Below are 25,298 nucleotides of genomic sequence, written 5' to 3'. Positions count from 1 at the left end.
TCAGATCAGTGTTGATATGCACACAACACCCAGAATGAAGTCTAGTTATAGCAACATGAACAGCAGAATGGCTGCTTCATACATGACGCACTCAAAACTTTAAACAAGTAGTAATAGTTAATAGATAGCAGAAGCAAATAAAAACATAACCATGCATTATTTTATGCTAGAAAACATAAGTGAATTGAACAGGAAGAAACTCTAATAATTGGTACAACGGAATGTACTCTCTGCATGCATCTCATGGTAGTTTGCAGAGTGTAGACATAGATGAAGAAAAGGTACCTAACCTAGATGTAGAATCGTGTCATCTGAGTGCAAGAGGCTCAAAGTACTGCTGAGGTCCTCATCCTCAGATGGCAAGTGGTAGCTGATTGGGTAGGGTTGCCAGGAGTGAGGGGCTCAATGTCTTTCTGAGGTCCTCCTTCATGGGGAGCATCAGGGGTGGTATTCTCCAAATCTAAACTCTTTCATATCTTTCTATTTTCCTGTCTTCTAAATACATAAATTGTTAATTTTCAGCACTTTTATTTCTCAGTTAGTTTTGTGTTTACAAGTATTAAAGCTTCACCATTGTTAAAATTTTGTTACAACAATAACAACTTCACATTACGTAAATGCACAATTTGGTCACTAGGTTCAGTTGTTTGTGAATTGCAGCAAATAAAATAAAAAAGTCCATGTGCGGACGCAGGCGATAGATGCGGCAGCACTAATTCGCCGAACATTTCTGCAAAATAACAACACAGCAGCCTATAAGTTTCTGGAGTTAATACACACACTTATATGCTCATGCAAAAAGAGGGAGATGGACAGATACTCATGTAAAAACTCTGCCATGCCTGAATAAATCAGTGGTATGGTGGTGGCTTCTGATCCCGCTTCTTCATCTCGTCACAAATCATCAACATCATTGGAGCACGAGCTGGCTCACAGGGATCCACTGGCTCACAACAAATTGTATGCCTTTTGTCAGAGTCACTAGAACAAACACAACAATGACCCTTGTTAAGCATACATGACAACAACAGCACATAATTTTTATATAAACATATGTGTAGAGGGAGGGATAGTGATATACATATTACATACCATCAGCAGCAGCAGCAGCAGCAGCACCCTGGAACATTGTGGTCGACATCTATGTTGTTGTTGTGGTCTTCAGTCCAGAGACTGGTTTGATGCAGCTCTCCATGCTTCACTTCCATACACGTCTACACTCCATACAACTACTTTCAGAAAAGACTTCCTGACACTTAAATCTGTACTCGCTGTTAACAAATTTTTCTTCTTCAGAGACGCTTTCCTTGCCATTGCCAGTCTACATTTTATATCCCCTCTACTTTGACCATCATCAGTTATTTTGCTCCCCAAATAGCAAAATTCATTTACTACTTCAAGTGTCTCATTTCCTAATCTAATTCCGGCAGCATCACCCGGTTTAATTCAACTACATTCCATTATCCTCATTTTGCTTTTGTTGATGTTCATCTTGTATCCTCCTCTCAAGACATTGTCCATTCCGTTCCACTGCTCTTCCAGGTCCTTTGCTGTCTCTGACAGAATTACAATACCATCGGTGAACCTCAACATCTCTATACAGCCAATAACGTTTGGGCACCAACATTCCAACACTTGCGATGCTGTGAATTGAGTGGGTGGCACGTCATAACTGAGCAATCCTCAAACCGCAAGAATAAAACTAGCTAAGCAAAATGCCCAGAGGATGTTACTATACTGACAGCAACAGAGCTTCAACTCTTTACAGTTTGTCTTCTGAATTAGGTAGCACTTTCACTTTCTCACAGAAGATACCTTCATCCTCGGAGTAAATGTCCTTTATCTTTGCTTCTATTTAATTGCAGGCCTACTCTGTTTTAGCAAGTAACATGACTCAAAGTGTATGGAGATGTTAGGAAAACATTAAAATTTTCCATAAACACTGCATGTTTTATCAACCTCTTCCCAACATTCTATCTGGAGTTTATCTTTCAACACTGTGTGTAAATTATTGTTTATGGTTCTGTAATATGCTACAATCATTTTCTTCTCTAATCTATACATAAATAATTCATAAATTTTACTGTTGACATATGACCATCATTTTCACATTTTTAAAACAACTACTGGCTTATCATTGAAGGTGGTTGTGTCTACGAAGAATCTGTCAACGGCTATTGCACTACATCCCTCAGTTCTTAAAGGAAACTTTACTTAGGTTAAGAATCCAAAGCTTGACATCAACAAAGAGATAGTCTATCAGTACTACCTGACAGAAAATCTGCATTAAAATCTCCAGAATCGTTAATGTCTGGATGACCTGGTCAAAACTATCACGAAGTTGCTTTATGAAGCTTAAGACATATCTTGCCAGTACTATAAGCTTGAATGTTTCCTGGTCCACTATTGGGGAACAGCATTCAAAGAGCTGTTTAACACAACATTCATCAACCTGAATAGCCTAGGAGTCAACTTCATTCCCCCTTTCTTCACACTGGTTCCACAGCAGAATATGTTAGCTTCTACCCATCAACATGAAACTGTCCCCTTCCAATGATTTCCAAGTCTTGTTACCATATGCACAACACATGCAATTTACTTGCCCCTTCATTTTCCTATACTGGTATGTCTACAAGAAGTGTTCCCTGTAGTAGTGAGGTTCCTGATGTATAACACAGTATACTAAAAGACTTTTCTTTAATATGACTGACTTTGCCCAAGCTGCAGTATTTTGGTTTGCTTGTAGTGTTTTCATTTGAAATTATATTCTGCAGGTCTGTCTCACACACATATTTTCATTAATAAAGACCTAGGGAGTGCAATGGGAAGAGACAGATACTGCTTTTGTCAGACTGGGCGTTTATGGTTGTGCAAGTAGTCTCTTGCCAGAAGCATTCATCTTTACTGCTGTTGGCTGTTAGTAACCTGTGATGATGTGCACAACGCCCATTTGTTCCACATGGCTAGATTGTTCTGCACAATCATACTCATCAGCAGAGCAGGACAGTTTTAGAAAAAAATGGACTAAGTATTTACCCCTTGGCGTAACACTGCAAGAACACCATCTTTGGGCACTGGAATAGTGTTATTTATTGATTACACTTTCTATCACCCCAGAAGTACTTCACAGTAAAAGTTAATTAATAACTAAGATTTTAGGGCATAAAATTAGGCTATTTAATAAGCTCTTTGCACTTCTACAAGATAGTTATGTAGACTTCCACGTTTTTGAGCAAGCATTAGCCTATACGACTAGATAGCTGCTCATCCATTTTTAATAAGATTCTGAACTGTAATGCAATATCGTCATGCCAATACCAGGCTTACTGTGTTTTTGTGTAAAGAAATGCAATTTTTGTGTAATTCATCAGCCTATTGATATGATGCCCTGATAAAACACCGTCAGGGTTATTAAACAACGTCTTTTATTAACTGATTCTGAGATACTTTTGCATTTTGCAGCATAGGCCTGCCATGATGTATACCTTAAATGTGTATACATGGAATACCTGCACTGAATTAGCTGTTGCCATGAAGCAGAAACAGTAACATTTCAAATAACGACACGAAACCATTTCACTAATAGCAAGAGGGGTTCCCGATAAATGTTCAACACAGTTAATCTCGAATATTCACTCTTCATATTAAGGGGAGCACAAAGTACAGTTATGTTTCGTCTACTACGCCCCTGTGTATTATTCTTGTGAGTGTTACGCTGCGAGTTTCCGTAATTGCTTCTCTGCTACAACTACTTTACACAGCCTAAAATATTGTGCAGTTTTGTTCGTACCATGCGTGGGGCGTTCCGAAAGTAAGTTTCGTCACTGTTTCGCACGGACATCTTATCGGCAAAAGCAAATACACCATGGCATCATGACCTATACACCTTGCACTATTTTACGACGTAGTCGCCATCGACATATGTCGTACGGAGCAATCAGTTTTAAAAAACCACTCTGTTAAAATTCGGTGCCCTGGGATGCAAGGACATGTTGCACAATCCACTCCACCTCAGCATTAGTTTGGAACTAAAGTCCCGAGAGCGCATCTTTCAATGCAGGGACCAGTGAAAGTCCGTTGGTGCAATATCGGGGCTATAGGCCATTTTATCCAAATTTTACCACCCGAAGCGACGAATCTTGGCCGTAAGTAGTTTTGCGTTGTTATCCAACACATTCACTCCAGAGCCCTTGGTCTATTTCGTCAAATGGCGGACCAACTCTGTGTGAGGGTATCGCAGTAGTGTTCCGCACTGATGGCCCCTTGCTGGAAGAAATCAAGGAGAATCGCACCTTTCGCGTCCCAGTACGGCGTGGCCATAAACTTTTCCAACTAGTGTGACACTTCGAATCTTTTCCTCGTTCGTCAATGGGGGCGTTCCACGTCATTGAGACAGCCTTAGATTCTAGGATAAAGTGGGGCACACACCTCTCATTGCCTGTCATAATTCCTAATAGGAACCTATTTCCCTCTCTGTCGCACCGCGTCAAGTGATCGAGGCTGATTCCCAATTCTTGCACTCTTGTGATCCAGGGTCAGGTTTCTCGGCACCCATCGTGCAGTCACTTTTGGATAACTACTAGCACACCACCCAAATTTACAAAAGTTTTTAAGGGAAGCGTCGTTCTACACTGATCAGTTTCCAATCTATTAAAAAAAAAAGTGTCATGTTATGTTGTGGTTAACTCTTATTCACTACACACTAAACTTTCTTCTCTCAAACACGCAGTGCATGAGTGCGACTCCTGCTTGTTCGAGATATCGAGAGGCTTCACATCAAATCAGTAAACATACATCCGAGATATCGAGGAAGTTGTACGTTTATAAGAATCTATGGTCAGAATGTTTAAATATGTTCGAGATATCGAGAGAGTTTAGGAGAATTGGTGAGATTTGTTACACGTATTTTGATCTACTTGGTTATTGTGTTGTACTGAACATCAAGCAAACAAAATGCCAACGAAGAAGAAAAAGTACAACGCACGGTTTCCTGCGGTAAGCAGTAAACATGTTGATTGTTTACAAAACAAATCATTGATACTTGTTAATGAAAACTATTTAACTGTCCGCGTTTACCATGAGATCACAACTGTAACATACTTCCAAATTATTTATCAAGTTGCTTAACATAGATACCTATTCAAAAGATTTAAAATCTAAGTGAACTATGTTATGATTAATAATAGACATTTGTTTTAACAGAGCGTCAATCATGTAGTTAAAAAATAAATGTAAAAGCGTGCTCTTACTGTGCTGTAACCTCATTGTTTACATGTTTACCTTTCTCTTTAACAAAAGAAAAAGATGCAAATTCAGTTTATGTTATAGGGTCGTATTAAGAAGATCATGCAGACAGATGAAGAAGTGGGAAAAGTGGCGCAAGCCGTACCTGTCATAATCTATATCCTTTGCATTGTTTATCCTTTGTTGTTTATGGACAACTGACGTGTAATTCTTTAAATTGAACAAATATTTTAATATTTCCTGGTTGGTAGGCTACTTTTTTATTCTTATGAACGAATTTTGTATCGTAAAATTACACATTTTTATTTCGAATACAACCATAGTACATGCATATCGAATTTGTCAGATAAACATTTTTAAAATGTGAGTTATAGTAACTAACACAATATTTCTTGATCGTTTTTTGACTTTTTCTCTGGCAAGAGTTTATAGATTACTCCCTCATTAATTATCATTTGCGTCAGCAATTGCAAAACAGTGCATATGATTTGAATTCACATAAAGCATTAACACATGATATTGCAGTGCGACGACAGGAATTTTGTAAATGCACGTGATGGACTGACCTTTGTGTGTGTAAGTTAAACAGGTTAAATCTACTGTTTATTTTTCACGATGATAATGTCTTGAATAATAATGTTTTTGATAAAGTAGAAATGAAATAAGTGTTTGGAAGCTTTACTATTTTACAAAACGTCTTGAATGTTATTTTTGATTAGCCAAATTCCTATCTGGTTGCTGATGCTGAACGTCTATAAAAGAATAGGTTGAGGTCTTTGTGCTCACTAAGGAAATATTTAAACAGATTATGTTACTGAGACAGTAATCAGTATATATAATGAATTAAGTAAGTTATAAAGAAAACTATAGTTACATAAAGTAAATTTTCAGCTTAGTCTTTAAGTTTTTACAAGCAAATGGATTATTTAAGTCTGTTGAACATCTGATGTCTTTGCAATGAACTTACAACTTAGCAGTGTCTAATGAGGTATATTATCCATACTAAGGTCTCTCTGTCAGTGGTAGTTATCAGATCCCAGATATTCCTCATCACTGGAACCATAGATAAACAGTTGATGCATGTGAAATATCAAACCATTTTTTGTTAGGATAAACCACAATTGGATTTGCCATTTTCTTTTGTACTAACACTTCCTAGACACAGGATAACTTGGAACTTCACGTCAGTTGCTGTGTTTACACAGATAATGAGAGAGCAGCAGACAGGCAATGTTTGTCGAAATAAGGGGCGAAGAAATATTGTCTCATTCTCACGTCAGTATATCACAACCTCCAAAATCGTAACACATTCTGAAATAACAGGCAGACATTTTCACAGCCGAGATTATTAATCAAATTTAACCTGTGTGTTAGGTCCAAACCAAATCTCATTAATCTGTGGTGTTTTTAGAAGAAACAGTGAAATATATGTCACAACAAAGATTGTTAATTTAATATTTGTAAGTGAAACTGTCAGTCCAATCTAATCACAACCAGATAATTTGTGTGTCACTATTAAAATTATAAATTTAATTGCTGCAGCAGTTTCAGCTGTGCTGTCAGACTCTAACCTCGTAATTTGTGACCTATTTGTAACATCAGCAAAAAAGAAAGTGATTTCAGTTTCAACAAAATGCATTGCCTCATTTATTGTCTTCCATTGCTTAGCTGAAACTATCATGCAAAACGGACATGTTGCCAGACTATAAGGTAGCGAAACACTGCTGTGACTGCAGCTGGACATGATCAGGACTGTGGTCCTGGCTCTGCTATAGTCCAGCTTGAAAGTGCAATGTGAAGCTCAGACAAGGAAGAGGTTCTTAAATTGTGAGTTGTGAGTAGTGCAAGAAACCAAGGAGAACTAATGGCTGAAAAAAGAAGTTATTAGTTTTTATTTATTTACCCACACAGTAGAGTAGAAGGTTGGTAAAAACATAACTACTGATGAAAATTCAAATACTGATGTAATATTAGAATAGAAAATGCTAAAGTCATCATAGGTGATCCAATTTTCATATTCCTGTATTTCTTCCTGCATTGAATCTTCATATCTTCCTTTCCTTTTTAATCATGAAGGTGCTTAACATTGAATATTTCTTAATTTTAAAATTACTTTGTCACTGATCTCTTAGTGAATCAACACTTAGGTTAGTGTATTCCTTAAGACATTTGATTCAGAATTTTATTATTATTCAGGTCTGAAAGTATATTAATGAAACATTTGCACAGTGCCACTCTATTTTAAAAGTAAATAACTACCAGAGTATACCAGAACTTCCATTCTCTGTTGTTGGACTTAATTAAAAATTGCTTCTTTTATGGTTCTGCTCTCCCAACAGGACAGTACAAAATTTGAACAAAAAGATTGCAGTCAGGCTCTAATCAGAAATATCAAGTCACTTGGCAGTGCTGTAAGCTGTTAATAAGTGTGTGAAGTACGTCAATCGATGACCCCCTTGTACCTGAAGAGTATTATTCAAATTGTGTAATGTTCAAGGTGTAGTAACATAATGAGGTAGACAAAGGCAAGTGTAATTGATAGTGGGGCATTTTGCTAGGTGCTGCATTTCTTGTGTACTTTGGTCTTTTAAAGTTGGCTGGTTAATGTTCTCTTTATGAATAAATATTATAATTTCTCTTATTTTTGTGGTGGGAATTTTCAGCTGTAGTTTCCCTCTGTATCTCATGCTCTCGTAGTCAATAGGGCATTAAACCCTAGTCTTCTTTCCATGCTTCCTTTGAGTATCCTATATGTGATCTTTGAATTCAGCCATGGTTTCAGGTGAAGCGTTTGTGTTTAATTGGGAAGCCACACCCAGCAACAGCAACATCATAGTGCATTTGTGCCAATTTAGGTAAATGATTGCTTGTGGCCATAATAAGTGGTTCACAGACTGCTGACCTTGGATCACATTCCTCACCTTCATTAAGAGATCTTATGAATCCATGTCATGTATAAAATTCATGCAGTGGAAAGGCACACTGGCAACTGACCTTGGTTATGTTTGTGTTATACTTTTTTTCAAATAGTAAGACAAGTGAATTGATAATAAATGATCAGTTCCACATTTGTGGACCATTAACTTTAACTCCGTCATACATTTGGTAGTAAATGGTCTGTAACACACCCTTTGAACAGTTATGTGCCAGATAATGGATTGTATTGTCATCGTCATTGTTAATGTGTCATTGCCTTATTTGAATTGCAAGCAGTTCATCTCATTTCTCTGACGTAATATAACATGAGAAATATTTTGATTGTTTTTATTCACTTGCTTGTTGGGTCAGTTTCAGCGTACATAGACAAAAAAATTGGGGTTTTATTCCCTTCAGTTGTAGAAACCATATGTAGTTCATTATTTTGTAGTGATGTTGCATTACATTGTGTTCAGACTTTTTTCAGCTCTGAAACATTTTTTGTTGCTCCCTTAATTCGAGCATATACACTAGTGTTAAATAATCATGACATATTTTGCACATTGTTTCAATTAATTTAATGCTGGGCTTGAAAACTATACACAGTTCTGAACTTATAAGGGAGTTTTCTCCCAGTATTTGTCTAAAATATGACAATAAGCACGTAGAAAAGTGTTGTGGATTGGCAGGAGACCAATCCACTAAATTGAGAGGAAGCCGAAAGGCACGCGTTTAAGCTCACGCAGGCTGGCGTGAGGTCTGGAACAGGACAAGGAAATTAGAACTTAGAAAAAAGGAGGTAACTGGTAGAATACTTAACTTTAATCCATTAATGTTGAACGTAGCTCTTGTCTGTACATTATTTACAATATCAATAGTAACTGATAATGGCGCCTTGCTAGGTCGTAGCAAATGACGTAGCTGAAGGCTATGCTAACTATCGTCTCGGCAAATGAGAGCGTAATTTGTCAGTGAACCATCGCTAGCAAAGTCGGCTGTACAACTGGGGCGAGTGCTAGGAAGTCTCTCTAGACCTGCCGTGCGGCGGTGCTCGGTCTGCAATCACTGATAGTGGCGACACGCGCGTCCGACGCATACTAACGGACCGCGCCCGATTTGAAGGCTACCACCTAGCAAGTGCGGTGTCTGACAGTGACATCACAAAAAGTCCGACTAATTTGTGGGAATACAGAATGTGGGAGGAGCACACCACAGAACAGTTGAAGCACTTAAACAAGTATTTACTTCCAGTGTAGATTGTGGCAGGCATAAGTGATATGTAAAAGTAGGAAAAACTACCAAACATTACACACTTTCATTCCAAAATGTCATAAAGGATCATTTTTTGGGGTAATTAATTTAGTCAAGATAAAGTTTTCCATGCCTCAAAGCAAACAATACGGATTATTTGTGGTGTGAACTTGAGAACATTCTATTAAGGTCAGTTCAAGCAACAAGCGACTATAACTACAACTTCGCAATGTATTTTTATTTTTTTTATTTTTATTTTTTTTACCTCAAAGCTCAGTTCATGGAATTAGTGCTAACAATAAATAAGAATAATCTTCAACAAGATTTGAATTCACTTACTTTGCTCTAGAAATGTATCCATTTTTCAGGAACACACACATTCAAGAACTTTTCAGCAACCATAGATGTTTAGCTACTAATAAAGTCAAATTAAGAGGAGCCTAAAGGAGTTATTGGTGGCTAACCCTTTGTACTCAATTGATGAATTTCTTAATAGAAGCAGTTGATGCATATGTTGTTAAGTATTATTATTAATATCAGATAATGTGGGGATTATGTAAAATCTTACTTCTTTTCATCTTCAGTTAGTTAGTGAAGTAATTAGTGTAAATAAATTTTGTAAACTGCTTTCTGTCCAATGATATGTAGCTACAGCATACTAGGAATTATTGTGTTTACCTTAGTGTATAAAAAGTTACATGTTTGTTTCGACTTTCAGTATTCTCTCAAAAATGAAAGCATAAGATTTGTTTTACTTGTTGTGTAGGAACATTAGTGTAGAGCTTTTTTTGTACATTATATATTCTTGTATTTTGACAAATTCAACTTTGTGAGGTTCTCTCACTATGGCTCTGTGGAGCAAAAGTATGTCTCCATTAATCTAACCCTATTCCACTCCTCCTCCCAATTGCGTACCCCCATCACTTCCTACTCTAGTTCATTCTCTTTTTTCTCATCCAGTGAAGGTTAGGGCCACAGTTGAAAGCAGCCATGTCATGGACCAGCCATTCTGCAATTATATTTCGATTGGAATAACAAAGTGACGTACAGGTAGTTGTTTACAGGACAGCTACCATAGCAATAACCAATTAGAGTCCGCCCCGGTAGCTGAATGGTCAGCGTGACAGACTGTCAATCCTAAGGGCCCGGGTTCGATTCCCGGCTGGGTCGGAGATTTTCTCCGCTCAGGGACTGGGTGTTGTGTTGTCCTAATCATCATCATTTCATTCCCATCGACGCGCAGGTCGCCGAAGTGGCGTCAAATCGAAAGACCTGCACCAGGCGAACGGTCTACCCGACGGGAGGCCCTAGCCACACGACATTTCCATTTACCAATTAGAGCACCTGTTTGGTCATACCCTCTCTTCTGTGCTCAGTTAGCTAAGACTACTAGGATCCTGCTAAGTAAACTCAGTACTGCATGTGCATGTATAAATGTACTTGGTATAGAACTGAACGGCTGCTACTAACAGGGCTGTATTGCATTAGTGCATAGTGATAAAACAATAAAATCTTCTGCCTCCTTCCCCACTCCTTTCCATCCTCAACTGCCTATCACTGTTAAGCTGATCTTGGTATGAACTGTAGCACTGTATGTGGTTCTGACAACTAACCAGCTATCTATGGCCAACACCTAGACGTAACAAATGGCGAACTTCACTATCCAGTTTTCTTCAGCATGTTTTCTTAACTCTTGTACCCAGAACATTGGAGCTCTTTGTAGAATCTCTGCTCAAAAAGGCAATGGAAATTACGAGTGCTAAAAATGCAAAGACTTTGAGTCCATCTCACATGTAAGTATATTGCTGTCTTGTTGGTTCCTGATTGAATTAACTTTGTGCAATACTTGCTATAATTATTTAAGTTAGTGTAATGATAAAGAATAGTGTTAGGTATTAGAAGAAACACGTATTGATCTGCACTTTGTCAAGTGTGACTGCAAACTTACTATATTGAGAAATTGATTAGGAATGCTTATATTGTGTGCTGTCAACTGCTTGTTTCTGAACATAAAATTTTTGTGGTTTTTGTATTGTTCTCAGATAGCTAAGATAAATCATTTTCTTTATATTTTTCCTATCCCCTGTGTGTTTTTCCTATCCATTAGCTCCCTGAAATTCACAGGTCATGTTATTCTTGTTCAGCTAACATTGTTGGTTGTGTCAGGTTCTTCACTAGTGAATGATGTATTGTAATAATTATATGTCTCATTTATGTGCGTTTTACTATTAGCCTAATTTTTTTTATTTTTAGCTTCTGAACTGAACTGTTACTTTGTTGGTTGAAAATGGTTATTGTGCATTAAAACTGTGTTCTTCAAGTGTTTAAGACATCATTATTCATGCTGATAGTAATTGGTATTATATACACTATTATAAGAAATAGCGTTAGTTACATAGTGTCCCCAGCCTTAGTGTTAGTAGGTAAAACAAAAGACTTCATCTGGAATCTTTAATAGTCCTGTTATATTAAATCAAATGCAACACACATTAGACTTCACTCTCATTTTCATTCTTCCACAAGTGCATTTATAAAACATAGATCTACTTACTGTAGGTGAATATGATGAGAATGGGTGTAATGACTGAAACGAGTCACACTTGACATTCAAAGTATGGACATCAGTGGTGAAGGTTCTGGTCACGAGACCATAGGTGGCTGTTGCGATGGCCTTAAATCCCCAGTGTATTCATTTTTTTACAAATTATATTCCAAAAATAGTGTTTTTTTTTTTATTAATGAATGACATTATATATGGACATAATTATAAAGATAGCTGTTAACCCCAGAATAATTTAAATTTTTTTGAAGATCACCATTAATAAAATACCGAATATACTTGTGCACTGCACTTTGTTTAAAATATCCTGAAACTTAGCCATTTTTTAGCTTTTCTGTAGATATGAGGTCAAAACTTGTATTTCACTATGGTTCCCTTTGAACGAAAATTTTGATGGAACTTGTGGAGCACAGTAAACATAGTTATCTCATACCACTAGCAAACACTTGTCAATCATGTGACAACTGTCCTTATTTTCAGTCTCCAATAAAGTGACATCACATTCTTCTCTTTCTGAGCCACAAAATTAGAAGTCAATCTGAGGATCTCTTAATGATCCATTTTCTGTTGCACAGGCTAAACAACGATACAAGACAGAGGCAGAAAGCACATGTTTTGTTATCGTGTATCCAAAGCTGTGCACAGTAAAGGCGATAACTAGTGGTAACCACTTCAACCAAAACATGACCACCAGCTACAAATGTAGGAGTGGATGCTCTCTAGTGGCCAAACACTTAATTATCAATGCTGAAACAGATATGAGTGAAGTTTTAGTTCTTCAAATATTTGACCTTAAATTGCCCACATATGCTCAGGATTTCAAGTTCCTATAAAAATAATAAAAATGAGATAACTCGGTAATTTATGTTAATGAGATAAAAATGTGCCAAGAGAAAAAAAATTTCTATTCGGCTGACTGAGCTCATTTTGATAGTAATGATTTCATCCAACCTTTGTCTTAGATATGAAGCATCCTTTGTAACCACAAGGAAGGCTGTATTTTAATCACAAGAACAATCAAGTACAAAACCTATTCATTTTGATGTGGGAATTAAAATTGAGCTGTCAGTGTCTTCCAAAAGATCCTTATGACCAAACCAAATACAACGTAATATATTACTCTAAATCAAATGATAGAAATTGTGGGGTTGAATAACAACATTGAAATATGGTAGATTGCTGCTTACCACATAGAGCAGGCATTGAGCCACCGACAGGCACATTTAAAGTACATTTAATAGCATTTCAAAGGAGGCTAATCTATTGGACAAATTAGGCCAGGTTTTGCTTAAACAACAGAGTAGAGAACTTTTGGCTTATGCAGTGAATAATGGTCTTGGCTGGGGTGGTTAATGGGTACACAGAAGCAGCATGTGGTGAAGAGGGAGAGTTCTTTATAAATTCTTTATAGCATTGCTGTGAGTAGATGAATTCTTCTGCTTTGTATAGACTCTCAAATCACTGAAATTTTGTTTAAGTTCTAACAGTACAATTCTGCGTTTGATAAATCACAGTAGTCTCTTGTTCATGGCCATGCTCTTATTGGTGCATTTTCACTTTGAAAAATGCTTATGGCTTCCATGAGGGTACTGTTTCATTTGATGGACACTACAGGGAGCAAGTGCAGAAGGAAACATTCTGAATCTTTGCTTACATGTTGTAGGGCATTGATGCTATGACCCAAGCTAAAAATAAATTCAAGAAACATGTTCAGAAACAGTAATTTGACTTTTTATTTAAAATAGACTTTAATAGCAGTACTGGTGTCTCCTTTGTGTCCATGCAATTGAATTCAGAATTAAATTATTTTTGTCCTTCTGATCTGCCTTACAGGAAACAGTGTATTCTGTCAGAAAGTCGTTTTGATTTTCTGAAAGATCTAGTAAAAAATTTACCTGATGTTGCCAGCTGTGATGGTGAAGAGGGAAATTCACCATTTCTTCCAAGCCCACCCTGTGGAAACACTGCAGGTTACATTGATTTAAGGTATTACATTTATATACAGTTACAGAATTAAGCAGTCTCTTAAAGCTAGCTTTGTTTTTGAAGTAATCCAAGTATATATGTCTTGCAACATTACTTAACAGTAAATAACTTGCGTGTGGTGGAAAAGTTAATTATTGTGATGAATGACTTCCTGGTGGCCTGGCTATTTGTTTGAACCATGTTCTAGTTGTGGGTTAGAGTTACATAGTTTTCAGTGGTCATCTTATATTGTGCTTCCAAGTCCATATCTGTTCTTTTCAACAGTTCTGCCAAGTCCTTTGCTGTCTCTGACAGGAGTGCATTGTCCATGACAAACACCATAGTTTGTATTTCTTCGCCTTGAATTTTCATTTCTTATTCAAATTTTTCTTTCGTTTTTCTTTTCGTCCACAACTGTGTGTTCAGTGTACAAATTGAATAATGTCAAGGATAGACTGCAACCCTGTCTCACTCCCTCCTCAACTACTGCGATGCCCTTTGACTCTTATAAACTGCTGTCTGGTTTCTGTACAAGTTGTAAATGACCGTTCACTTCCTGTAGTTTACTCCGGCTAGCTACTGAATTTCAAAGAGTATGTTCCATTCAACATTGTCAAAAGCTGTTTCTAAGTCTACAAATGCTATAAGCATTGGTTTGCCTTTCTTTAACTTATCTTCTATGGTAAGTTATAGGATCAGTATTGCCTCACATGTAACGTGTTCCTACATTTCTCTGGAACCCAAAGTGATCTTTCCTAATGTTGGCTTCTGCCACTTTTTCCACTCATCTGTAAATAGGTTGTGTCAGTAAACTGATAGTTTGGTAATATTCACACCTGTCAGCACCTGCATTGTTTTGAATTGGAATTATTACTCTTCTTTAAATCTGAGGCTATTTTGCCTGTCTCATGCATCTTGTACATGAGGTGGAATATTTTGTCGTAGCTGGCTCTCGTGATAGTTCTGAAAGAATGTCTGCTCTAGGGGCCTTCTTTATATTCGTTCAGTCTTGGAACTTCCCTTTCGTTGTTTAGTACTGGTTTTGTGTCTGAGCTCTTGATATTCACACAGCTGCTTCGATCTTCTCCAAAGGCCTCTTTAATTTTTCTGTGGGTGGTATCTGTATTTCTCCTAGTTTTACGTGCATCTCTAGGTGTAACATTTGTCCACTAGCCATTCCTGTGTGGTCAGTTTGCACTTACCATCAATTCATTGTTTAGATGTCTGAACTCCCTTTTGTCTTCATTTACTGCATTTTTATATTTTCTCCTTTCATTAAAAATATCTCTTGTGATATCACAGAATTTCTATTGCACTTTGTGTTTTTACCTGTGTGACCTTCTGCTGAATTCACATTTCATCTTTCAGTGGTACCCATCTGTCTTTTACTGTATTTCTTTCTTCTGTTTCAGTCAACTGTTGTCTAATATGACCTTTGAAACTTTAGACAACCTCTGGTTCGTACAGCACATCCAGGTCCCATATCTTTAATTTCCTAGACATTTTGGAGTTTCTTCTTTTTTAATCTTACAGTTAATAACTTATGGCCAGAGTCCACAACTGTCGCTGGAAATTTCTTACAATTTGAATATGGTTCTGAAATCAAATCTCTGTCGTACCATTGTATAATCAATCTGAAACCTTCCAGCGTCCCCAAATCTCTTCCATGTCTACAACTTTCTTTCCTCATTCTTAAACCAACTGTTGGTGTTGATTAAATTATGCTGCATGTGATATTCTACCAAGGGGTACCTTTTTCATTCATTCCCACCTGTCCATATTCTCCTATCTTTTCCCCTATCTTTTCTCATTTTCTCTTATTTTCTACTATCAAATTTAATTTCCCCATCACAGTTAAATTTTCCTCTTCTTTAACTATACGAATAATTTTTTTTTCCTCGCCATACCTTGTTTCAATCTCTTAGCCGTCTTTGGAGAGAGTTGGCATATAAACTCATACTACTGTGGTGCTTGTTTAGCTTTAAGTTACTGGGTGTCTATAATTAACCTGACGGTGTTCTGAGTGCTGCAGTGTGAGCTGTATACATCAGATGATGCTGAAAAGATGTAGGTATGTTCATTGATTGATGGGCTCAGGGAATATGCTGAAAAAATAATACTTCCCCTTTCTGCCAACAGATGAAAATCTGGTGCTGTAAGCAGTCAAAATGTGGTGTGCGTGCAGGAAAAGGGGAGGAACGATCAAACACGTAATTACAGTGGTCCTGGGACGTTTATTAGGATATGGCCACAAACTATAACTTATGTTCATTATGGTCTCCTCACTCTGTAACATACTGGATTTGTAACAGGGCACTGCAGCATATCTGGTTTAATTAGTGACGTCATCATATGCTGTCCTGTCCAGGAAGAGTCCAGCTACACCCCTGATAGATACAGTCTTTCAGACATTCCCACAGTCAGGAATCGCATAGATTTAGATTGGGAGATGTGGAAAGCCAGTTTTCATATAAATAGTGGTATGGACACAGTTAGGTTCTTGCAAAGCTGGAATCGTGTTGGACAAGGAAGTTCTTATAATGTGCAGGTGTCACTGTACACCTAACTGGCCTGCGAGGTGTCATCTTCTCAAAGAAAAACGGACCAAGAATGAAAGAGCTTCTGAAACCACACTACACAGCCACGTAAGCTAAACGCAGTGACTGTTTCTGCACAATATGTGATTGAGTAGAGTTCCATATGCAACAGTTCTGTGCTTTCACGGACTGTGCAGATTGAAATGTGCCTTGTCCATCTAAAGATAGCCTGTCGTCTATTTCTATGTGTGGCAAAAGACAGAGTTCAAGATCACAGCAAATCCTGGGACTTCATGATGGACATTTTAAATCTTGTAGGAATACCAGGGTAAAATGTGCCACAAAATCTTTGGAATTATTGACCAGGGAGACAGAATTCTCATCAGCTTGATAACTGGCTGCAGAATTTGAAGCATGTGCTTCACAGTTAGCTATAACTACAGCAACTTTATTTATCAACTATCATGAGAATCAGCTTCCTCCATCCTCCTGCTACACTACCTAATTCACCTGGCTCTTCAAATATCTTGATCATATTCTGTAGTCCATTTACTGACCTTTGAAGATGTTTCTGTTGGCGCATTTACGCAATGCGGTGCTGCTGCTGTTGCCATTCTGATAAAAAATCTTTTCCAACAGTGCATGATCTTTCTTCTTAACAGCCATTGTGTTTCATATGTAAAACTTCAACCTTTTTAATCCTTTACACCAATGGTCACTTCACAAAAGAAATCAGCATGTGTCGCCAAGTGACAAACAGCATACTGACGTCAAAACAGGAAACATTTCACTTTCTGACTGCTTACAGCACCATTTTTTCACCTGGTGGCAGAAAGTGGGAATATTTTTTCAGCATATTCTGCGAGTGCTCCGACTAGTGAACATACCTACAATGTTCCAGTGTCCTGCAGTGTATGCAGGCCACACTGCAGCACTTGCAACACCATTATTTAATTATAACAACCCAGTTGGAAATTAAGAAGAAGGGATCTGTATAAATTGAAATAACAGGAAGTTGTTGAGAGCTTTAAAGTGAGCAGCACATGGCAACAGTTAACTGAAATAAGGGTAAGGAAGACAATAGAAGAAGAATGATGAGTGCTCTTGACGGATGAAATGGTGAATGTGGCTGATTATCGGATAGGAAGAGCGGCAAGGCCCAGTAAAAAGCCTTGGATAATGCATGAGAGATTGAATGTTACAGATGAAAGGAGTAAATATGAAAACACATTTGAAGCTAGCGAAAATGAATAGACACATCTAAGAAATAAGGATAATGGAAGTGCAATCTGGCAAAGCAGGAATGACTAGATGTGAAATCCAAGGCTTTAGAAGCAGGCATCCAGGACTGCAGCAAAATAGATTCAGTGGTAAGAAAATTAAGAGAAACCTAAGAACAAAGTGTATCAACTGTATAAATGGTATAAGCTCAGGTGGAAAGCCAGTACTAAGCAAAGAAGGGAAGACTGAAAGGTGGAAGGAATACATAGAAGGAGTAACTTTTGAAGATAATGTTATAGAAAGTGATGTTGTAGGTGAATGATATGATGCTACGAGAAGAATTTGACGGAGCTCTAAAAGAAATAGGTCAAAATAAATCTCCTGGAGGAGACAATACTGCCTCAGAATTGTGTAAGTCCTTGGGAGATCCAGCCATGATAAAACTATCCCACCTTGTATGCAATATACATGAGATGGCAAAATATCTTCAAATTTTAAGAAGGATGGTGTAATTATGTAAAAAATTTCTGGTGGGGTGTAAATAATTTAAGAGTAAAGGAGATCGCTGAACAAATAGCAAAAATGTTGAGTCATTGACAGGTGCCCACACAAGAGAGAAAGAAAACTTGCTAGCTTGTGGAATAAATCGTTTGTCAAGCTAGTTTTTGGCAGGTGGACTGGGTGGTGTGTGGGTTTATTGAGTGGGGTGGATAGAGGGGGGGGGGGGATGTAGGAAGAGGGGCTGCAAGTGGGTGCCCAGTGGCTGAGAGGATACAGCAGTATCTGCAGTGATGAGAACTCCTTTGCCCAGTATGCTGAAGGTCTCATGAGGGCCTTCACAGACAAGCTCTAGCCCCTAAGCCTTGTCTCCAAACAGGATTTCCATGCCACATCCTCACACACCATTAATCCTCCCATCAACCCCAAGAACCAGCCACAAAGGAGCACCTCCTTTGTCAGCCCACACCCCCCTGTACTGCAACAACTGAACCATGTCCTTCATTAGGGCTTTGAGTATCTTTCACCATGCCCAGAAATGAAGGACATCCTACTCAAGATCATTCCCACCCCTATGCCACAGTTATCGTATCCTTGTGGAAGATTCTTGTGCAAGGACTGTCCAATCCATTCAGCTAGCACTTCCTACTCCAGTCCTCTCACAAGCTTATCTTACTCCATCAGATGCAGAGCAATCTTTGAAAGCAGCCATTTAATATACCACTTCCGCTGCAATCATTGCTCAGCTTTTTATGTCAATATGACAACCAGACTGCTGTCCACCAGAATTAATGGCCAAGAACAAAGTTGACCACCCAGTGGCACAACGTGTTCGTTTCAATCGTTGCTTTGCAACCTGGGCTATCTGGATCCTTCCCTCCACTGTCACTGTTTCTGAACCGTGCAGATTGAATTATGCTTGCAATGCATCTTTTGCTCCTGTGGCCTACCCGGCCTCAATCTGTGTTGTCCCACTGTTCTCACACCTGCCACCCAACAGTTTCCTTTTCCTCTACCCTGTCATCCCCATCCAATATCCAATCTACATCTTGACATCACCTTCAACGTGCACTGTACCTCACTCTCTCCACTACCCATGCATTACCTGCCTAGTCCAAGCACCTGCCACACTCACTGCAAGCTGCTAACCACCCACACCCTACTCGACACAATCTCCGTCGCGCTGTAGCCCCACTGCGTAAGTAAATCCTGGCATTGTGTGTCCAGTGGGTACAATGTTGGACATAGGCAGGGGTGTGTGGTGGGGGAGGAGGAGGGGGGCTCCAATTTGACAAAGAATTTATCTCGAAAGCTAGTGTGTTTTACATCTTTTTTCTGTGTGCCTGTCAGCAACTCAATGCTTCTGCTATTCGGTGAGTGGTCTGCTTTATTCCTAAATAATTTACATTCTATCAGAATTGTCCTACATGGGAGAAGATGCACATGGACAAAACAGGAGCCACCAGTTGATTCCTCTCACATTCTTCCACTCTTATAAGTGCAGTCTGGTTTTTGCAAAAGTTGTAGATAACTTTTTGCTACCTGTATTTTATCCCCACTACTTTCAAAATTTCCAAAATTATACCTAAACCTTGTGTTCTGTGTTCCTTTGTTACTGTCTAGAACTTACGTGTACATTGTCTCTCCTGTTTTGTCCATGTGCATCTTCTCCCACATTCTCCCTATCGCCTTTGCTGTGTGCAGGCTTCACCAGCCCTGACAGTGTTATAGTGCCTACTTTTGTGACACCCTGTTGCATTGGTCATAGCTGTTTAAGACTGCATTACATGCTGTGTCGTGATGAATTGCAGGGACTACCTGATAGAAGGCTTCACCCAACTGTCTGACTCTTCCATTTACAAACTCTGTCATAGTGATCCTATCTCAGAACCCCACTGAAATCCTTAGGCTCGTCCCGGAACCTGCCTCCTTGATACCATCTCCCTCTCCACCCCATTAACACCCTGCATACCCATCTTTCATGCACACCAAAATCCACGAACCCAACAATCTTGGGTGCCCCATTGCAACTGATTATGGTGTTGCTACTGAAAAATTTTTCATTCTTGTTGACCAACTCTTCTTACCAATTGCCCAAAACCTTCACTGTCTCTCCATTATCTATCAGTTTTAATAAATTGTGGGTACAGAATACTGACACAGATTATTTATAAAAGAATGGGAAAGTTGATGGAAGCTGTCCCGAATGGAGATCAGTTTGGGTCCCAGAGAAATGTAATAACACACAGGACAATACTGTACCTATAATTTATCTTAGAAGGCGGGCTGAAGAAAAGCAAACATGTTACAAAATCTTTATAGCATTTGTAAACTTATAGAAAAGTTTTGACTATCTTGTCTAGAATACACTTTTTGAAATTTTGAAAGTAGTGGGGATAAAATACAGGTAGCAAAAAGTTATCTACAACTTTTGCAAAAACCAGACTGTATTTATAAGAGTGGAAGAATGTGAGAGGAAAGTAGTATTTGAGAAGTGAGGGAGAATAAGGGCGCCAAGGAGAAATTTGGAGAGAGAATTGAAGTTCAAGGAGAAGAAATAAAACTTTGTGGCCTGCCGATGACATTATAATTCTGTCAGAGCTGGGAAAGGACTGGGAAGAGCAGTTGAAGGGAATGAACACTCTCTTGAAAAGAGGTTATAAGGTGAATACCAACAACAGCAAAAAAAGGGTAGCGGAATGTAGTTGATTTACATCAGGCAATGCGAGAGAATAGGAAATGAGACCATAAAAGAATGTTATTTGAGCAGCTAACTGATGATGGCTGAAGTAAATAGTATATCAAATACAGGTTGCCAATAGCCAAAAAAAGTTTCTGGAAAAAGGAAATTAGTTAACATAGAATATAAAGTTAAGTGTTAGGAAGTCTTTTATGAAGGTATTTGTATGGAGTGTAGCTTGGTACGGGCATAAAATTAGAGCAATCAGCAGCTCAGACAAGGCAAGAATAGAAGTTCTGGTAATGTGATGGTACAGAAGAATGAAGATTTGAAGGTGCAGAATTGAATTGAGGAAAAAGAAATTTGTGGCACAACTTGGCTAAAGGAAGATACTGGTTGATAAAACACTCCATGCATCAGGGATCCTCAATTTGATAATGAAATGAGGGGGGAAGGGGTAAAAATTGTAGACGGTGATAAAAGCTTGGATGTAGTAAATGGGTTCAAAAGCATGTGGGTTGTGGTAGTTCACAGAAATGAAGAGAGTTGCACAAGATAGACTAGTATGGAGACCTTCATCAAACCAATCTTCAAGTGTAAGACCACAGTAACAACAACACATAATTTGCCTGGGAGTGTCTATTGTGTGTCAACTTTTTTTTCTCTAAATGAACAGATCCGTCCAGTATTCAAAGAAAAATGTGACAACCAACAAAATTGTATTGTTTCTTAGTTCATCAATTTTAATTCATGTACCTGCATTCTTTCTGAATATACTGTACTTAAATGTATTAGTCATTGTAATCCAAAAAGAGTGTGTTAATGATGTTTATTTTTATATAGTTTCTTGTCATATTAGTAGCATATTGGATGAATGTCACTGTCTTTTTATACTTGGGACATGCTGCTGAAATTACAAATGAAGTGCACCCTTGGTAGTTAAATCTCTGGTTAAAAAGGAAATGTGACAGCCATAAGTTGATCAGTTTTGCCCCATCCTACTTTTTTTGATTGATGAAAGTATAGGGCATGGACAGAGATTTGTAAGTTTGGAGTTGTATGATAATATGACAGAGGTTTGCATATGCTGCTGTATATCATTGTTACTTTTCTTTTTTAAAAAAATTGTTGTGTGTGGGTACTAAAAGTTTTGAATTTGTTTCTAAAATTAATATTTGTATTTTGTTGTTATACAGTGTGGGCACCCGAAGACTACCTGAAACAGATGTAAAGAAAGAGATGGGACAGGAGTCTGTAACACCAACACCAATTATGTCTCATCCGTTGCCTGTTCAGACTGTCCCAGCTGTTGTAACGAATCAGCTGCATGCTAATTTCTACAAAGAAACTGATGACTCTAGTCCAAGTTATGGTCAGGTTCCAGTCACATCTGAAGGTACAATTGGAAGGGGTTCTATCTTCCATGTTACGCCAGCTGACTCACCTCAACCAGCTGCTGTTGTCATGCCAGTAGTAGAAGCAATCAAGCCTGAAAGAGTTGAATCAAACTTGCTGTGTAGCACTGCAACAGGTATCACTTCTGTGATTGATACTGTCAGCAGTGGTGAGACTGCTATTGGTGCTTTCAATGCCCAGACACCTCTTGTTATACCACAGTATGTTAAAACTGAGGTCAGCATTGCATTAGATGATGACTGTGATACAACTTAATAGTTGTGGTGGTGAGTTAAAGATAACAAATTACTGAAGAGACCAACTTCTAATTTTGCAGTAATGTATGTTCTTTGACAAATGTGGTTTTAAACCATAAATTGCTACATTACAGTAGGAATACAATCAGGCACTTTGTGTATGTGGAACGTCATTGAAAGCGTACACACTATTGTTGAAGGTACTGATCAGTGTAGGAAGAACAGTGTTCGATATTTGCATAGGTCACCTGTACAAAAAGGGTGATCAGTAGGTTCTTCTTTCAGATGGTGTGTTGCGGGAACAGTGCATAATGACAGTGAAACATTTACTTTTATGTTTTTTTGTATGTAGTTACTTGCAGCTTTTTGAAGTTTTCAAAAAAAAAAACTTGTAATAAAAAGGCAAAAGTTTCAGCTCTAGTACTGAAATCTTTGGCACTGCTCATTTAATTTTAATTGTGTGTGTTTGATAATTTTGTTGTTAATATTTGTCTTAAAAATTTTGTGCCTTTTGTATGGCTTTATTTGTAATATTTTTATGTATGTGCTCCTTGTGAAAAATGTGGAATAAACTTAAAACATGTTCTGTTCGTATTTCTGTTTTGTAAAGTTCACCGGAATGGCTTTTCGTATTGTTTCTTATATTGCATAGTATTTGTTTCTAGTACAGTTCAAATTACCAAAAAAAATATACATGGAAATATTGCAAAAGCATATTTCACATGTGTGTTTCATTTAGGCTTCATCTGTAAGGATTTACATATGAATATGTATGTAGAACAATCTTTGCACATTACTACAATGCAATATTCTGTAAGCTGCATAAACTATTAAAATTTATACTGTCTTTTGTATTCATATTTGAATTTGCTTTGACATTATGTGTCATTAATGGCAGTGATGGTCCTTTTTAGTATAAGGCTGCTGTTAATGAAATATTGAGAAAGTCCCATGATTGTATTTCTTTTAGCTAGTATTGAAGACAAATAAGCAACAAATGTTGTGCATTCTGCACTACCATTTTGCTTTATAAGAGTGTGCCCATTTCAGTTCAGAACTGAAATAGGTCAAACCAAGTAATTACATGTAACTTGCAGAGACTGTAGAAAGCAGAACATGTTGTTGAAATAGTGCATTGCAGAATACTCATGTAGACTTGTAATGTTTTGAATATCCTTTGTGTCAAATACTTTCAGTCATAAACATTAACAGTATACAAAAATACTTTGGCTGTGTTTACCATCTTTGTTGTATAATTTGGAACTGTACAGTCCTTAATGTCTTTTCACGTTTTAGTAAAACAATTGAGAAAATTCTAGTGTATAATGATTAGAAATTTTTATTTATTTTTAAAATATAAGAATAAGAAAAAAACGCCATTAAAATTTGTAATACTGAATGAGCACTCATTTAAAAGAAATTAGTAGTAGTAGTTGATATCTACGTGTCACAATGCATCACCATATCAAAGTTAAATGTGCATAGTATGTAGTAACAATATGTGCATGAGTATTTTTGTTATGGACAGTATCTGTTCATGTTCTCCAGTCTTATCTTAAGTGAGAATTTTCAAGCTCTGTAATTTACTGAGTGTACTCTCATTTTGGGAAAAAAATCAATAAAACTTGTCAATTTTTACCCAGAAACATTTGCTGACATTGTGCTCTAAATCTAAAGTGTGAGATACAGTATAGGTGTTTCTAAAAATGTATTTACAAAAATAATTTTATGAGAGAAGTAACATCAGTATGGAATGTAGCATTGTTATCAGAAGCATACATTCTTCTGCTTTTTAGTTCAGTTTAGGCCTAAAAGATTCTCTAGTGAACCATTGGCTATTCTGTGTAGGTGTATCTAGAATGCATTGTTTCTGCATCTATTTATTCACAATGGATGTACGTTGTTCTGTTGTTTTTGTATTCTCCTAGACTTATGTGACTTGATTTCTTAGCGTTCTCAAATATAAAAATGCTCTAAAACCACACCATATTGTAAAGGAGGATGATGCGAAAAATGACTACAACAGAGACAAATCAAAGTAATTCTTACTAAATCTCCAAGCAGAATTTAAAGAAATAACTAGTGTGAAGCTTTCCCAGAGATTTGCTTCATGGTGGATAAAGTTGACCACACTTGAAATACTAATAAATATATTTAAGAAAATCTGTCTAGTTTTGCATCCACTTCATATTTCAAATAGTTATTGAATATTGAAATTCGAAAGTCTGCTTCTTACTGCAGTACCAATTTCCATATTATAGTGATCTTGTTATTATGAGAAAGATAATATGTACAAAATTTCTTGCATGTGTGGTAAACTGCAGTGAAAGGACTTGAAAATGTAAATCACCTTGCTCAAGATAGAGAGAAAACAGTACAAGAAACTGTAAAATGTATTAAAAACTGAAAAATTACTTTTAAAAATTTAATAAAATACAATATTTTGTGTGTGAAGCTAACATGGTACTAGTGCAGATGCAGACAGACAGAGAAACGTACTTGAACTTTTGGAAGTAAGTGTAACATAAACTAGCTGAAGAAATGAGTTTGTAGATATTGCTACATAAAATATAAAAATAAATAAGCAATGATAAAATTCGAGATTACAGAGGAAAATGGAACGAACATCTACAAAGAATGAAGAGAGATAGTGTGTGTTCCCTTAAAGGCAAGAAATTAATAAGTGCCATGGGAGAAGAGACAAAGGAAGACCCCAACAGAGATGGGTACCGTAACGGGCAATTCCTGCCTAATACCTGAAGAGAAGATGATGA

General features: G+C 37.4%; 1 protein-coding gene and 1 long non-coding RNA gene across 2 annotated transcripts; one reads left to right on the top strand and one right to left on the bottom strand.

The window, feature by feature from the left end:
* Positions 1–511: 511 nt before the first annotated feature.
* Positions 512–1,153, bottom strand: LOC124613940. Its single transcript, XR_006979661.1, has 3 exons — positions 1,093–1,153; positions 821–981; positions 512–730 (listed from the first exon to the last, which is right to left on the bottom strand). It is a non-coding gene; the product is annotated as an uncharacterized LOC124613940 (long non-coding RNA).
* Positions 1,154–4,789: 3,636 nt separating this feature from the next.
* On the top strand, positions 4,790–23,828 carry LOC124612350 (dr1-associated corepressor). Its single transcript, XM_047140503.1, has 5 exons — positions 4,790–4,995; positions 5,329–5,401; positions 11,111–11,204; positions 13,805–13,957; positions 22,069–23,828. The coding sequence occupies exons 1-5, from the start codon at positions 4,954–4,956 to the stop codon at positions 22,541–22,543; spliced, it is 837 nt and encodes a 278-aa protein (XP_046996459.1). The 5' UTR covers positions 4,790–4,953; the 3' UTR covers positions 22,544–23,828.
* Positions 23,829–25,298: the final 1,470 nt, after the last annotated feature.

This window comes from Schistocerca americana, chromosome 4 (genome assembly GCF_021461395.2).
Source record: "Schistocerca americana isolate TAMUIC-IGC-003095 chromosome 4, iqSchAmer2.1, whole genome shotgun sequence".
NCBI classification, from domain to species: Eukaryota; Metazoa; Arthropoda; class Insecta; order Orthoptera; family Acrididae; genus Schistocerca; species Schistocerca americana.
Note: the sequence above shows the minus strand (reverse complement) of the source record. Positions and strands in the feature narration are given on the sequence as shown.